The sequence below is a fragment of the Filicampus tigris genome, chromosome 12 (genome assembly GCF_054856515.1).
Source record: "Filicampus tigris isolate MCC_2025a chromosome 12, RoL_Ftig_1.0, whole genome shotgun sequence".
Taxonomy (NCBI): Eukaryota; Metazoa; Chordata; class Actinopteri; order Syngnathiformes; family Syngnathidae; genus Filicampus; species Filicampus tigris.
In genome coordinates, this window is record NC_141228.1 from 23936234 (window position 1) to 23948357 (window position 12124).

General features: G+C 50.8%; 1 protein-coding gene across 8 annotated transcripts; it reads right to left on the reverse strand.

Moving 5' to 3' along the window:
- Window positions 1-2630: 2630 nt before the first annotated feature.
- On the reverse strand, window positions 2631-11695 carry adcyap1r1b (adenylate cyclase activating polypeptide 1b (pituitary) receptor type I). Of its 8 annotated transcripts, none has more exons than XM_086047009.1 (13): window positions 11476-11695; window positions 8185-8325; window positions 7083-7185; window positions 6732-6845; window positions 5809-6265; window positions 5597-5729; window positions 5340-5493; window positions 5131-5191; window positions 4999-5068; window positions 4828-4919; window positions 4096-4225; window positions 3815-3856; window positions 2631-2967 (listed from the first exon to the last, which is right to left on the reverse strand). In XM_086047009.1, the coding sequence occupies exons 2-13, from the start codon at window positions 8233-8235 to the stop codon at window positions 2779-2781; spliced, it is 1596 nt and encodes a 531-aa protein (XP_085903135.1). In that variant the 5' UTR covers window positions 8236-8325; window positions 11476-11695; the 3' UTR covers window positions 2631-2778. The 8 variants fall into 8 exon arrangements, 6 of the variants coding, with proteins under 6 accessions (XP_085903135.1, XP_085903136.1, XP_085903132.1 ...); XM_086047010.1 differs by having other exon boundaries at window positions 5809-5906; window positions 6162-6265; window positions 7083-8325; window positions 11476-11492; XM_086047006.1 differs by having other exon boundaries at window positions 7083-8325; window positions 11476-11492.
- Window positions 11696-12124: the final 429 nt, after the last annotated feature.

Below are 12124 nucleotides of genomic sequence, written 5' to 3' on the forward strand. Positions count from 1 at the left end.
AGCTCTAACGTCACTCTTGGTAATAGCTTTCTTCCTGACGATGAACAAAAACACCACATTGCAGTTATATCAATCCGTCAAAACTGGCAGCGCAGCTACAAATGTCGAATTGAAATTGCAACGCTTCAAGTTGAATGACGACGCTCACAGACACGGGCCGAGGCTGCAACTATCGACGTTACTGCGGAACGACCCCGCCTCAAGATGGCAAGGAGGCGGGGGTCCAACGTACGCTATGTGGGAGGGTTGGAAGGGGTACGTGAAAAAGCGCTCGAAGAAAAGTTGGGCCATATGAAGACAACGAAATGGAGCGATCGCCCCCCGAATCCCGACTGGCACACACGAATGGCCAAAATGGAGTGATGAATAAATTGAAGATGTTATGGCTAGAATGGCTACACCAAATACCTGACATCATTGTTTCGCAGAGCACATTGAAAAGAGAACACACCAAAAAGGTATTGCAATAGTTTTAACACACACGCCGATGTTAATACGAATATTACACATTTGTGGGTCTTGATGGCCCAAGAGAGACTTTTTTTTTCATTGCCTTACCCAATGACACAAAGTGTGTGTGTGTGTGTGTGTCTTATAAACACGGACTTTTCTTGTCTTGTCTCGTGGGAGAGCTCCACATTCCCTTGTGAATGAAAAGAAAAAACACTGATCGCCGGCGTCAACTTGTGAGCAAATACAGAAGCACTTTGAGCAGATACCCACGTCTTGAAAAGGATTTGGAAAACAAAAACCTGGACAATCACAGCGCAAGACAGCTTTTTGAAATCCACTTTGAAGCAGCGACAACATTGGCACTTGCACGTTCAACTGCTGCTGCTGCTGCTGCTGCTGCTGCTTCTGTTGACGTTGTCACAAAGTTTTGCTCCACACCTTTACTACTTAATTCAGATCTTGAATTGTGAACATCTCTTTTTGACATCCACAATGTTCAAAGTCCCACATGAAAAAAAAAAAGGAAGCGCTGGAAACGTCTGCATGACAGATCAGTGTGGATTGTCTTGAACTCGACTGATTCATTCTGCGGACACCTTTGCCTTTATTCACAAGCTTCAACAAAAAGGCAGGAGTTAGTTCTGCACTTGTGTAATTGCAGGGCCCACCGATTCAAGATTCCCATCAGAGAATTGCTTGAATGTTAGAGACGAACAAGGCCTCCGGGTTGGAAATTCTGATTTCGTCATAAGCGTTAAGAAAAAAAACAAAACCTTTCCAACAAGGTTGATCTTTGCAGTTGCGTTTTCTCCAATGAAAATAATTGAAAAGACTTCTTTTGGGCTTTGAGGCACTTCTGCATGCTAGTTGCGTAACAGCAATGGGAAATCGGAGACGACATCACTGGCAAACCTAAAGTTGGCCCGGCTGTGCAAAAATTCAGTAAGGTGAGCGTTACGTCCACCTTCAGCTTCGCTCGCATCCTTGCCATTGCCTTCGTTCGTTTCGTGCGTAGACGCAAACTCTCACGTGTGCCCAGTGCAACTTGTGTGAGAAGGAACTCGCATTCGGTTGAAGAATTAAAAACAAAAAAAAGACAGCAAATGGGCATAATTGTCATGATTGTTCTCAAACTCACAAGAACAAAGTCACTTCTGAAAATTCCCTCAGTCGTAGAAGATCTGTCAAAAGTGACAAATCACTTATTATGATGCTTTGCTTTTTTGAACGCAAGATGAAAGGTGGCAAACAAAAAAAACATCGTGGAGTACTTTGACATCAAAGAAATCAAATCGTCAAAGGGAATTCACAAGAAATGACAGCAGCTACACACGACGTTTCATGCATTGACATTTTCTGTACTAGCGGCTGCTTCAAACTCCAAATTTGGCTGGCGTCCATCTGAATCCTCTTACCTCCCAAATCGGCACTTTTTCACTCCAAATGGCCTGATTGCGCAACCATTAGCGTTGCATCCTGACCGAGAGCAAGACCTTTTCAGCGCTTCGGATTGGTCAATAATATGTCAAAACAACATAACAAAACAAGTGTCCCAAACTGTGACGCAGGAAATTTTGAGCCCACGCCAGCGAGATGTTGTGACTTCTTCATTTGCCTCTTGAAAACTTACCAAGCTGAGATCTTTCAAATGGTTGGATTGAGACAAGCACACCAAAGACACGCTTGGAATCAAACATCGGTACACGTTCCGTGCACGTAATATTGACTCCAGGGGCCACCGGGTGGCCCCCAGCAACCTGAGCATGAGTAGTTTTGGGTGTCTGGAAAGACATCGCGAGATCTTTTGTGGTCAAGCACAATTTGGACGGCACACTTGAAAATGGTTTCTGATGAGGACTTTTATCACCACAAAGAGCCTTCTACACATTGAATATCTCTAAACGGATAGTCGGGATTTCTCTTATAAGGGATACATTTCCGGCAACTAGGCGTCAAAAGTCAAAAAGTGCGCGAGAAAAGAGGCCAAACATGGCGGCCGCTGTCCACACCGGAGGATACGCCGATGATCTCTTTGGCGAGTACAATCCATCTCCGTATCGAGCGGACAAAGTCATGCAATATTCCCGACGTAAGCGCCTTGCCAAAGCGCCGCCCAAAACGATTGGCATGGGAGTGGAGACTGAAGATGACGCAAGACATTGCTCGGGAGTTGACGGCGCTTTCGTCGGGCTGGGAATTTGGCCGGGGGTCGAGGGAAGGGTCGCTGAGGCGGGGTGACGCGTGCGCGCGCTGGCTTCGCCGAGGCCAGGAGGCGGCTCGGGAGGCGGCTCGGGAGGCGGCCCGGGAGGCGGCTCGGGAGGCGGCTCAGGGGGCCGGCGTGTCGGCCTGCAGGCCGGACATGCGGATCTGGGAGCTGCTCTTGCTGAGGATGGACAGCTGCGTGCCCCCGTTGACGCCGCTGCTGGCCAGCGAAGGGTGCCGGTGCTTCAGGTCCACGGCAAAGTAGCGGTTGACCGTCCAACTGCGCCATTTCCTCTTCATCTCCGATTGCACCTTGAGGGACATACTTCACCAGGTCATTATTATTGTGGACCCTCAGCTTCCCTCCATTCTATTTGATTGCCTCTTGTCGAAGGCTCCTTTCTACTCGTCTTATTTCAAGTGTTGTGCAATGAAGTCGTGCCAGCAATTACGACATCTAACGGCACACACGCTTCGTGCGCTTTAGTTGATGGTTTTATTTGCGTGACCCAGACTAAAAGGTGTGTCATCGTCTGTACTCGCTACAGGATGGTGGCCAAGCACTTTTTCTTTTCTATGCGACCAAGCGAAAGCCCGAATGACGCTTGTCCTCTCATTTCAACATCGATGCAAAAGAACAAAAATAGAGACCTTTTCTGCGAATGAAAAGGATTTGCCAAAGCCGAAGTGACGTGGGCCTCTGCCACGGCTTTCCAGCAAACTCCCACAACACTTTGGTGTCTGCCAGGTTCGGGCCAGCAACTACCAGAGCCAAAACACAATCCGAGACGTGCCGCCGCAAATGACGATGGCCCCTCCCGCAGGCGAGGAGCCACGATGAGGCCCCCCGCCAGGCTCGGCCTCACAGCAGGGGCTCCATGACCCGCTTCGGGCGGCGTAAAACATGATCCTCGCCCAGGGTCCGCTTGCCCGGCTCCTTGGCGCCCCCAACAACGTCGCTTCTGGGACAACACTCGCGCCTCCGTGATAAGTTGACACCCATGCGTAGCTACTACTGCAAGAAAATGTCCTCCTTTGCAATGTAGCTCACTGACAACAATTCATTTTCAGCTCATCTTTTCTCTGATGCTCAATTGATTGTGTTGTACACTTCCTGTGGTTCATTTCTATTTCACGAGCAATTAGCATTTTACTTTACCTCTCCGTTCAGGAAGCAGTACAGGACAGCCACCACAAAGCCCTAAAATGACACAGAGATGCGAAAACGTGAATACGTTGATGCAAATGTACAAAACACAGGAAAGGAGCAGATGACATTTCCCTCCGACAATATCAAAGGCAACAAGAGCAGTCCAGTTGCAATCGATTCAGTGCCCTGAGTATTGAGTGACCAAGCTTGAGAATGTTCAAAGGCACTCTGCACTCGTCCCGGGGGCGGGGGGGGGGGGGGGGGCAGGGGGTACAAAGCGAGCGAGTCACCTGAAAGGATCCCAAGCCGAGCTCAAATACGAGACGCTCTCGCTTGCTGACATTCTCGGGAGAGAAGGCAAACACGGTGTAGTGGATCCCAAAGAGAGGAATTAGCAGCAGGGTGGAGCGCGCCAACCTCCTGCCCAACAGCAAGAAGAGCATCGCTTAGTTCCAGCGTGGCAGTACGACACATTTGCACGCACTCACCGGTGAGATCTCACATTGACCAAGGCGAGACAAATATGGATCGCGTGATGCGTCCTCATGCAATGCTGCGAACGCTACGTCAAATGTTTTGGCATTGGCGGCAGCCATTTGCATTTCTGCCAACTTGAATGATCAATACCATATCATCTACTGATTATTACATTTCTGGAATACGTGAGCACTGGCATGGAAGCGTTTTACCGCTGCAGAGCTGGAACTGTCCTTCAAAGGGAAGTCAACCCAAGCACATTTTGTCCAAGAATATGTTCTATGCAAGCCCACTAGTTGAAACATTGATCCATCCGTTTCCGTCCATCTCGGGGGGCGGCCATTTTGTCACTCCTGTCGGCTGAAAATGACATCACAGCTGCTCAGGGATCAGGTAACGACCCATCGGCTTCAGAAAACACGTGAGCTGTAATATTGATCAGAATGCCCTCGTGGGTCCGCGTAGAACATAGTCTTGAAAAAGACATGTTTGGGTTGACCACCCCTTGAAATGTGTTTATGATAAATGTTTCCAGTGACCCTTACAGGTAAATGCTAGATTCATTCCCTCCGATATCCGGGGACTGCAATTTCTGGACGAGGATGAGGATGATGCCGATGAACAGTACAAAGTTGATCTGTTGGGGGAGGGGAAAAGGGCACATCACCAACGTCGTCGTTTTGCCAAAAGAAGGCATCTGCCAGAGAAAAACGCACCATAATGGAAGCCAAGACAGGGCCCTTGATCACCCACCAGATGGCGGCATTGTCGTTCATGTCCCAACAGCTGAAAGACAAGATCCCCAATCAGCCAGGGAACATCCCGCCTCAAGAGTCTCCCGATCATACCCGAGCTCATCAAAATGCAGCCTCAGCACCGCCCAGATGGCCACACAGGCGGTCGGCGTTCCTGTCTCGTGCAAGACAAGAAGAAGAAGAAGAAGAAGAAGAAGAAGAAGAAGAAGAAGAAGAAGAAGAAGAAGAACGCCACCAAAGTTAGCGCAGGGAGGACGAGGCGCGGCGCGGCGCATGTCAGGTCATGTCAGTCGCCGCCTCACCCCAGCCAATGATGATGTACCAGTAGAAGTAGCGCTTCTCCGGGAAGAAAGTCTCCACCAACAAAGTGAAGAGGTAAAGGCCCTCGATGAAGAGCCAGAAATAGTTGGAGAGGACGCAGTAATGGAAGAAAAGCATCGCCGCCCGGCACTCCAGCTTCAAGGCCGGCAAGAAACAACGCACACGGCGGGCACACGGGCACGTCATCTTGCGGGAACGGCCGGCGGGCGGCGCGTCGGCGCCCGCGCGGCCTACTCACGGTGTGTACGAAGCAGTGCTCGCTGTCCTCCTCGGCGTACAGCACGCCGTCTTTGATGAACACGGAAATGGCTCGCAAGACGAACGACACAAAGAGGTTCATGTGGATGAAATTGCGCGTGCAGTGCAGCTTCCTGCAGACAAAGCAGATGACCGTGACCACGGCAAAAGTCGCTTGCGACACCCAGGCCGCTGCAAAGTGCCATTCCTCACCTGAACCTGCACAAGATGACCACGGCGCTGGTGAGCGACACCAAAGATGTGCTGTAGCCAACCGTATAGAGAGCCTTCACCGACACATAGTACGGGTCCTGCAAGAAAGGCGGGGACGCAAACCTTTGGACGTGACGAGCCGAGCCACAAAGAGTGGGAAAGGGCCACACAATGTGGAATTCAAAGGGGCAATTTTGAGAAAAAAAAAGCACAGGAAAGCGGCGCCGCGTTTGTCGCGAGCCTCTCAAAGATGGCCACTCTGTCCCCATGTTTCCTTTTCGGACTCGTGAGGCCGATGGCGTCGGCCGCTGTAGCGCCGGGCTATTGTGTACTCTCGCCGCTTGGGTACAAACCGGATGGCTGCCGTTTCCTTCTTCATACAAGCAAGCGTCCACGTAGTGAGGGAAGGTCTCGGACCAGCCCGACTCGGTGCAGTTGCGACTGACCTTCCCCGGCTCTGCAAATGCAAAACAAATCAAAGCGATACACCGACTCAACTCGACTTCCGCACGCAAAGTGCGCCGCGCATCACGTCCGAATCCCAAACGATGAAAACAATCCATCGGTCAACGGAGTAAACGCGCGAAAACAATGCCGGGTCACAACTGGACGGGTGGCGTGCACACTTTGTCTTCTTTTTCATCTCCCTCCATTCATTTGAACGGCGCGTTTGAGAAAAGCTGACGCCTTGCGACACTGCGTCATTTAGCGCTGGTGCGATCCCACGGATTGCCAATGCCAAGACAGGATTGCCAATGTTGATAGCGACGTGCTGTCGGGCAAATTCGCGGTCGAATCGCTCATTTGCAAATGACATCCATGACCTTTCAATGTTTGTCTTGCCCTTTTCTGAAATAGTTCAAACGCAGGACACAATTGGGACAAAGTCTCTTGGCAAACAGTCCGGAGTCCACGGCACTCACCAAAGTCCCGTTCACCGGCGAACTGCGAGAAGAGCTCGGGGCAGTCGACGTGGACCACGTGGCCAACGCTGGCGGGCCGCCAGCACGTCAGGTTGTCCCACAGCCACGGACAGCCTCAACACACAAACGCACATCCCTGCTCACAATGCGCAGCTTTCGTCTTCCCGCTTTCTCGCTTCGGTACGGGCCGAGCCCGCCCGCCCCGCCCGTATGGATTTTTGGAGGGTCTTTGATCTTGTTGGTCTCACGTTGTTCTTTTGTGATGGGCTCATGTCAAACTATTGATCGGACCGACAAAATAGAAAGCAAAAGAAGCCATTGCTCTCTTAGTTGGCACTTGCCCGGACCTACCAAATTGGGCATCGTTGCCAGCTTCATCCAAGGCCATCATCTCGGAGCATTTCTCCTCCTCCCTCTTGATGACACAGTTGGAGGGGACCTGCTGGCAGGACACCTGTCCAACGCAACGTGCGCACGCGCACACAGACAGAGAGTCGCATTTACGTTTGTTGCAGGAAAGACGCCTCATTAGTTTCTGCCGACGCTTTCGCTCGAGCGCGGCCGACGTGCATGCGGCTGTGTTGAGCTGGAGCAATTCAGCGACTGCCACGCGCCGCGGTGTCCTGGTGCAGGCAGCTCCTCGCCTCCCAGCCTCACCTTCCTGGGAAGCCATTATTTTCAACTTTGACGTGTGCGGAGTGACTACTTTGACTTTTGCCCACAAGTCATTGTGCTTGGCCTCAAGTGGAGAATAGGAATACGTTTGCCATGTCCGGTTGACAGCGTCATCGAGAAGTGCCTTAGATATCGCAAACTAAAGACTTCCCTGTCAAAATGCAGCATTTTGTGTGCCTGTGAAGATTCTTTTGAGAGAGCGAAGCCCTCTTATGTTGCGCGCGATCATCCTCCATTTATACGAATGGGCTCGGGAGTCATTGACGTTGAGCCCAGTTGGCCGACAGTCGGGCGACTTGGCGCGGCTGAGGCCAGTGCCAACGAGGCAGAAAACCTCACCTGCTACCTCTTAACAATACGACGGGTGGTGCCGAGCCCAGAGGCGAAGATTGGGTCACCGCCCCCCCCCCCCCCCCACATAACCAAGCCCGAAAGAGGATTTGGATTTGGAGATTTGCACTGCATTTCTGAAGAAGAAAAAGCCAATGAGTATAATGTTTTAATGTGACGTTCGAAACACAATCAAGGAGTTGCATTTGATTCCGTAAAAAGCGTGGGAAATGATGTCTCTTGAAAGTTGGGGCCCGTTATTTTGCGTGAGGAAAAAGCACTCATTGCATTTTCAACTCTCAGACACGTTCCGCAACCTCTCATTTTTCTCAGGGTGGCTTCCCTTCCCGCTATGTCTTCAATTTTGAGTCGCCCTGCAAACAGACAACAACAAATCACGGCAGCGTAATGTTCGGCGGAGGTCGAGCCCGAGACCCTTGGTGCTTACCAGTAGCTGGAGGACAAGGAAGGCACGGACCAGTGGGCGAGCGGTGAACATTTTTGCCGTGACTTTCCTTTCCTTTTCAACGGCCGAAGAGTGGAGCGCAGCGGGACGGCCCGCGGACGGCCGGCCGGCTCACCTCGGGATCTGAACGCAAAGGCAAATTGGGAAGGTGAGAGAGCACAACCGTGAAAACGTCGGCCTGGGTTGACAAAAACGTTGGCGACTTGACTTTGCTCCGCACGCGTCTCGCTCGAGCTGTCGTTGCGCTTCTTAAACGGTGACGCGATCGTCACGCGGATGCTTCCGTCACCTTTTTTAGTTTGGACCTTGAAACTTTCATCTTCATCCATTTGAAGTGGGTCGGATGGGATGGTTTGCGACGGGCCCGGCGCAAGCGCGCCAATTGTGTGGGTGTGCATTTCCGATGGGTGAACGAACAGCGAGCCTGTCAAGTGTGCCCTGAGTGCATTCGAATGAATGTTTATCCTGTCATGGCGCCGCAGGCCCGGAAGGCGAGTGAGGAGAGGGGGTGGGGCTGAATGAGGGGGGCGGGGGCACTTGATGCCACGAGTAGAGCCAAGGAGCACAAACGAGTACTCGGTCTTTTTCCGCCAAAGAGAACTCGGCAGCTTGGCTGTCCTCCTCTCCTACAGCCCGGCCGGAAACGGTCGACCCCCCCCCCCCCCCCCCCCCGCCCCAACCCCCCTTGAGCCCTCCCCCCTGTTGTCCGGGGCAACAGCTGAGAGGACGGCCGAGTTTCAATTTGGACAAGGCTTTATGGAGCCTTTTTCCTGCTTATTTTTTTCTACTTGCATGAACGGAAATGTCTTCTATTCGACTGATTAAAAAGCAAGTGTGTACTTCTCGATGATGCACGAGAAATGAAGCCGCTTTGCTTTGTCGGAAGCTTGAATATTGAAAGAAGCCTTGGCGATGACACACCGTGAACTGAGGTGTGCAATTTTGCCAAGGCCACACAATGACTGCCAAAACGGTGCTAGAGAGAATCGTTCCACAACCGAGCCAGCACAGCGAGCCCCCGTCGGTGCGTGCGTGCGTGCGTGCGTGCGTGCGTGTTGCCTCATTTTCAACAAGACAACATGGCCGAGGTGCATGAGCATGAAACGGACGGCCCAATGTCAACGACGGGCCGCCTTCTCACTGTGGTGTTGCCGTAAAAGAGTCAGATGGAGAAAGTGGCTGACAAACAGACTGGACAGCTCCCTCAGGAGACGAATTGGATGTTCGTGAGGAATTCAGGAAGGCAAAGGAATGATTGTCAAGAGTGAGCGAGGCGGGCGCCGCTTGCTCATTACTCGCCGGCGCTGCCGCACAAGGCGCTCTCTCTCCTCAGAGAGAAGGAGGGACGCGCGAGATATGTCTTGATCTTTCCACATGCTGGCCGGGAAAGGCCCTTCCTCATCTGGTCCCACTTTATCCGCACGTCTGTCCCCATCGCATTCGCCTTCCATTTGAAAATGGCTACGCCGTCTTCCCGGATTCCCGGCCCAAAGCGTCCCGGTCTCATGTTATTCGAGCGCTGCGCTCTCTAGGGCTGCTCAGCCCTCCGGCTCTAAATTTAGCTCTAGCAATTACGACCGGGATTCGTAGACGCAGACATGGCTTGTAGTCTTGAGTATTTGGGGAAGACAAAGGCAAGAGCACATGACTGAACCAACTCGTATGATTTCTTGCGGCCGGTTAAGTAGGAAAAACCTCAACTGCATATAGCGCCCTCCAAATGTGTTGGGACAGTGTTCCAATTCCTTCATTTTTGCTGCAGTTTATCCCCCTGCAAAATAAACATGATCTGGGAACGTTTTCTGCCGCGTCCAATAATTGCGACTTTCAGAGGCGACTCACGACGACACACAATGAAGGATTTCTTTATCTTACACCGAACACTGAACCCACAGCTTAAAGAATACAAAAAAAGGCAGAAAATTAAGAGAGGAGGACATCATGTACAAACATTTACTTAAAGTCATTCCATCCCAATGACATATTTAGGTTTACGTCATTTCACGAGTTTGAAAATGTCTGGTACCGAATGACTTAAGAACTCCCCTTAATTCCCGTTCCTACATTTTCAACAGCGAACATCACGCCTACATTTCTTTTCTGGTGTAAAATTACTGAGAGCCAAATTGATTTGAATGTCACAAGACCTTAATCAGAGGATCGGTTTTGACAGCATTGACACTCGGGACTGTCTTTAGAAGGATTTTTTTTCCTTCAGAATGGCCGGGTAATTGAAGAGTGCGAAAATGGCCTTTAGTTGTACGAATGTGAGTGTCAATGCTCAATTAATGTCCAGTTTTCAGTCCAGGGTGCTCTTTGAGCCGCGGTCAGCTGGAACTCTACCTTCCACCTTCCCTTCGCGGAGCGGAAATGTGCAAAAAGTCACTTCACACGTGCACGCGTGTTTGTCATTTGCCTTCACTTTGGCAACGCCTTCGACCGCCCTTACACTGAGAAGGCACCAAGTTGACTTTGCTCGGAAACGCTAAGCGGGCGGTTAACCGAAGAGCAAAACCGCCCGCCGTATAACGCAATCCTTTGAGTAGATACATTTATTGTGTAAGATGCACTGCAGGATATCTTGAATGAAATCAACGTCATTTGTTTCAAGTTCCAAACTTCAGTCATGACAGCCATTATGCAAGGATAAGGGTTGCTCCAGAAGCAAGCTTTCAAGACCTGTGAAGACACGACGCCATTTGCGAACATTTTGGACATACGTACTTGATTTGCAACGTGCGTACTTCACAGACACGGAAAATCAATTGCTCCGTCTTCTCGCGACCCCTCTTGACTGTGGGCAATTTTGTCTTGCACAACACATCGTTGAATTGTCGGCTGGGGGCTCAGCTCCAAAACAATGGACGGATATCATTCCGTGGGGAATGATGAACAACACCAGAATCATTTCAAGCCTAGAAGCATAACCTTGACAAAAATGCGACAGTAAATCAATCAATAAATAAAGTCGCTTTTCCAAACGAACAGAAGACATCGGATAGTGCACTGCCCCCCCCCAACTACCCCCCTAATAACAGGATGGAGTCATCTGTCTGTATTGCTGCTGCACAAAATCGCGCTGAGGGAGTGCAATGGAAGCGAACCATCAACCTGCACACATCCCAACAGACACACGGCGCAAGATCCCGACGAGTGTCTGCAAGAGCTGCCGCGCGTGCTGCGCGCTTCAAGCACGATGCAAAAACAAAACAAAACAAAAACAAAACAAACAACGCCGACACTGCAGCAGCTGCCCTTCATGCAAGATCTTACCATTTTAGCCTTAATCTCGCTGCTCCCGTGCTGATTACAAAAATCTCCGTGGAGGTTGCATATCACTCCGAGATCCAAATCTATATTCATGAAAAAAAATAAAAAATCAAAGAAAATAATAATGATAATAGACCTTGCACCGAGATGAAAGTGTCCTGGGGCTGAAAGAACTACGGCATTACAATTTCCAAGGACAAATCTGCGCCGCGGAGTAAAGAACTCCCCCGACCCCCCCCCCCCCCCCCCCCCCCCCCGTCTCTCTCTGTCTCTCGCTGCCCCCACCTCGGCCCCCCCCCTCTCTCTCTCTCTGCGCTATTGATGTAAAGTCAGTGATTTGTGCATACACACGCACACGCAATGACAAGAGAAGGCAAAAACTGAGCTCAGGAACCTGGACATGATAAATGGTGCTAATAATGGCAATTGGCATTTGGCGCTTCACTCTGCACCGCCGTCCTCGCTCTTTGCTCACTGCCACCCCCAGCCAAATGTCTTAACTTGCAAGTTGCCGGCCCAAATTTGGCCAAGGAATCGATCAAGAAGAAATGATTCAATTCTAAATGTTCCCATTGTGGTGCGTGCCGAAGAAAAGGAGAGGCGCAGAAAACTTGACCGAACGTCCTTTTGAAAAGTTCAGTCTTGCGCTTCT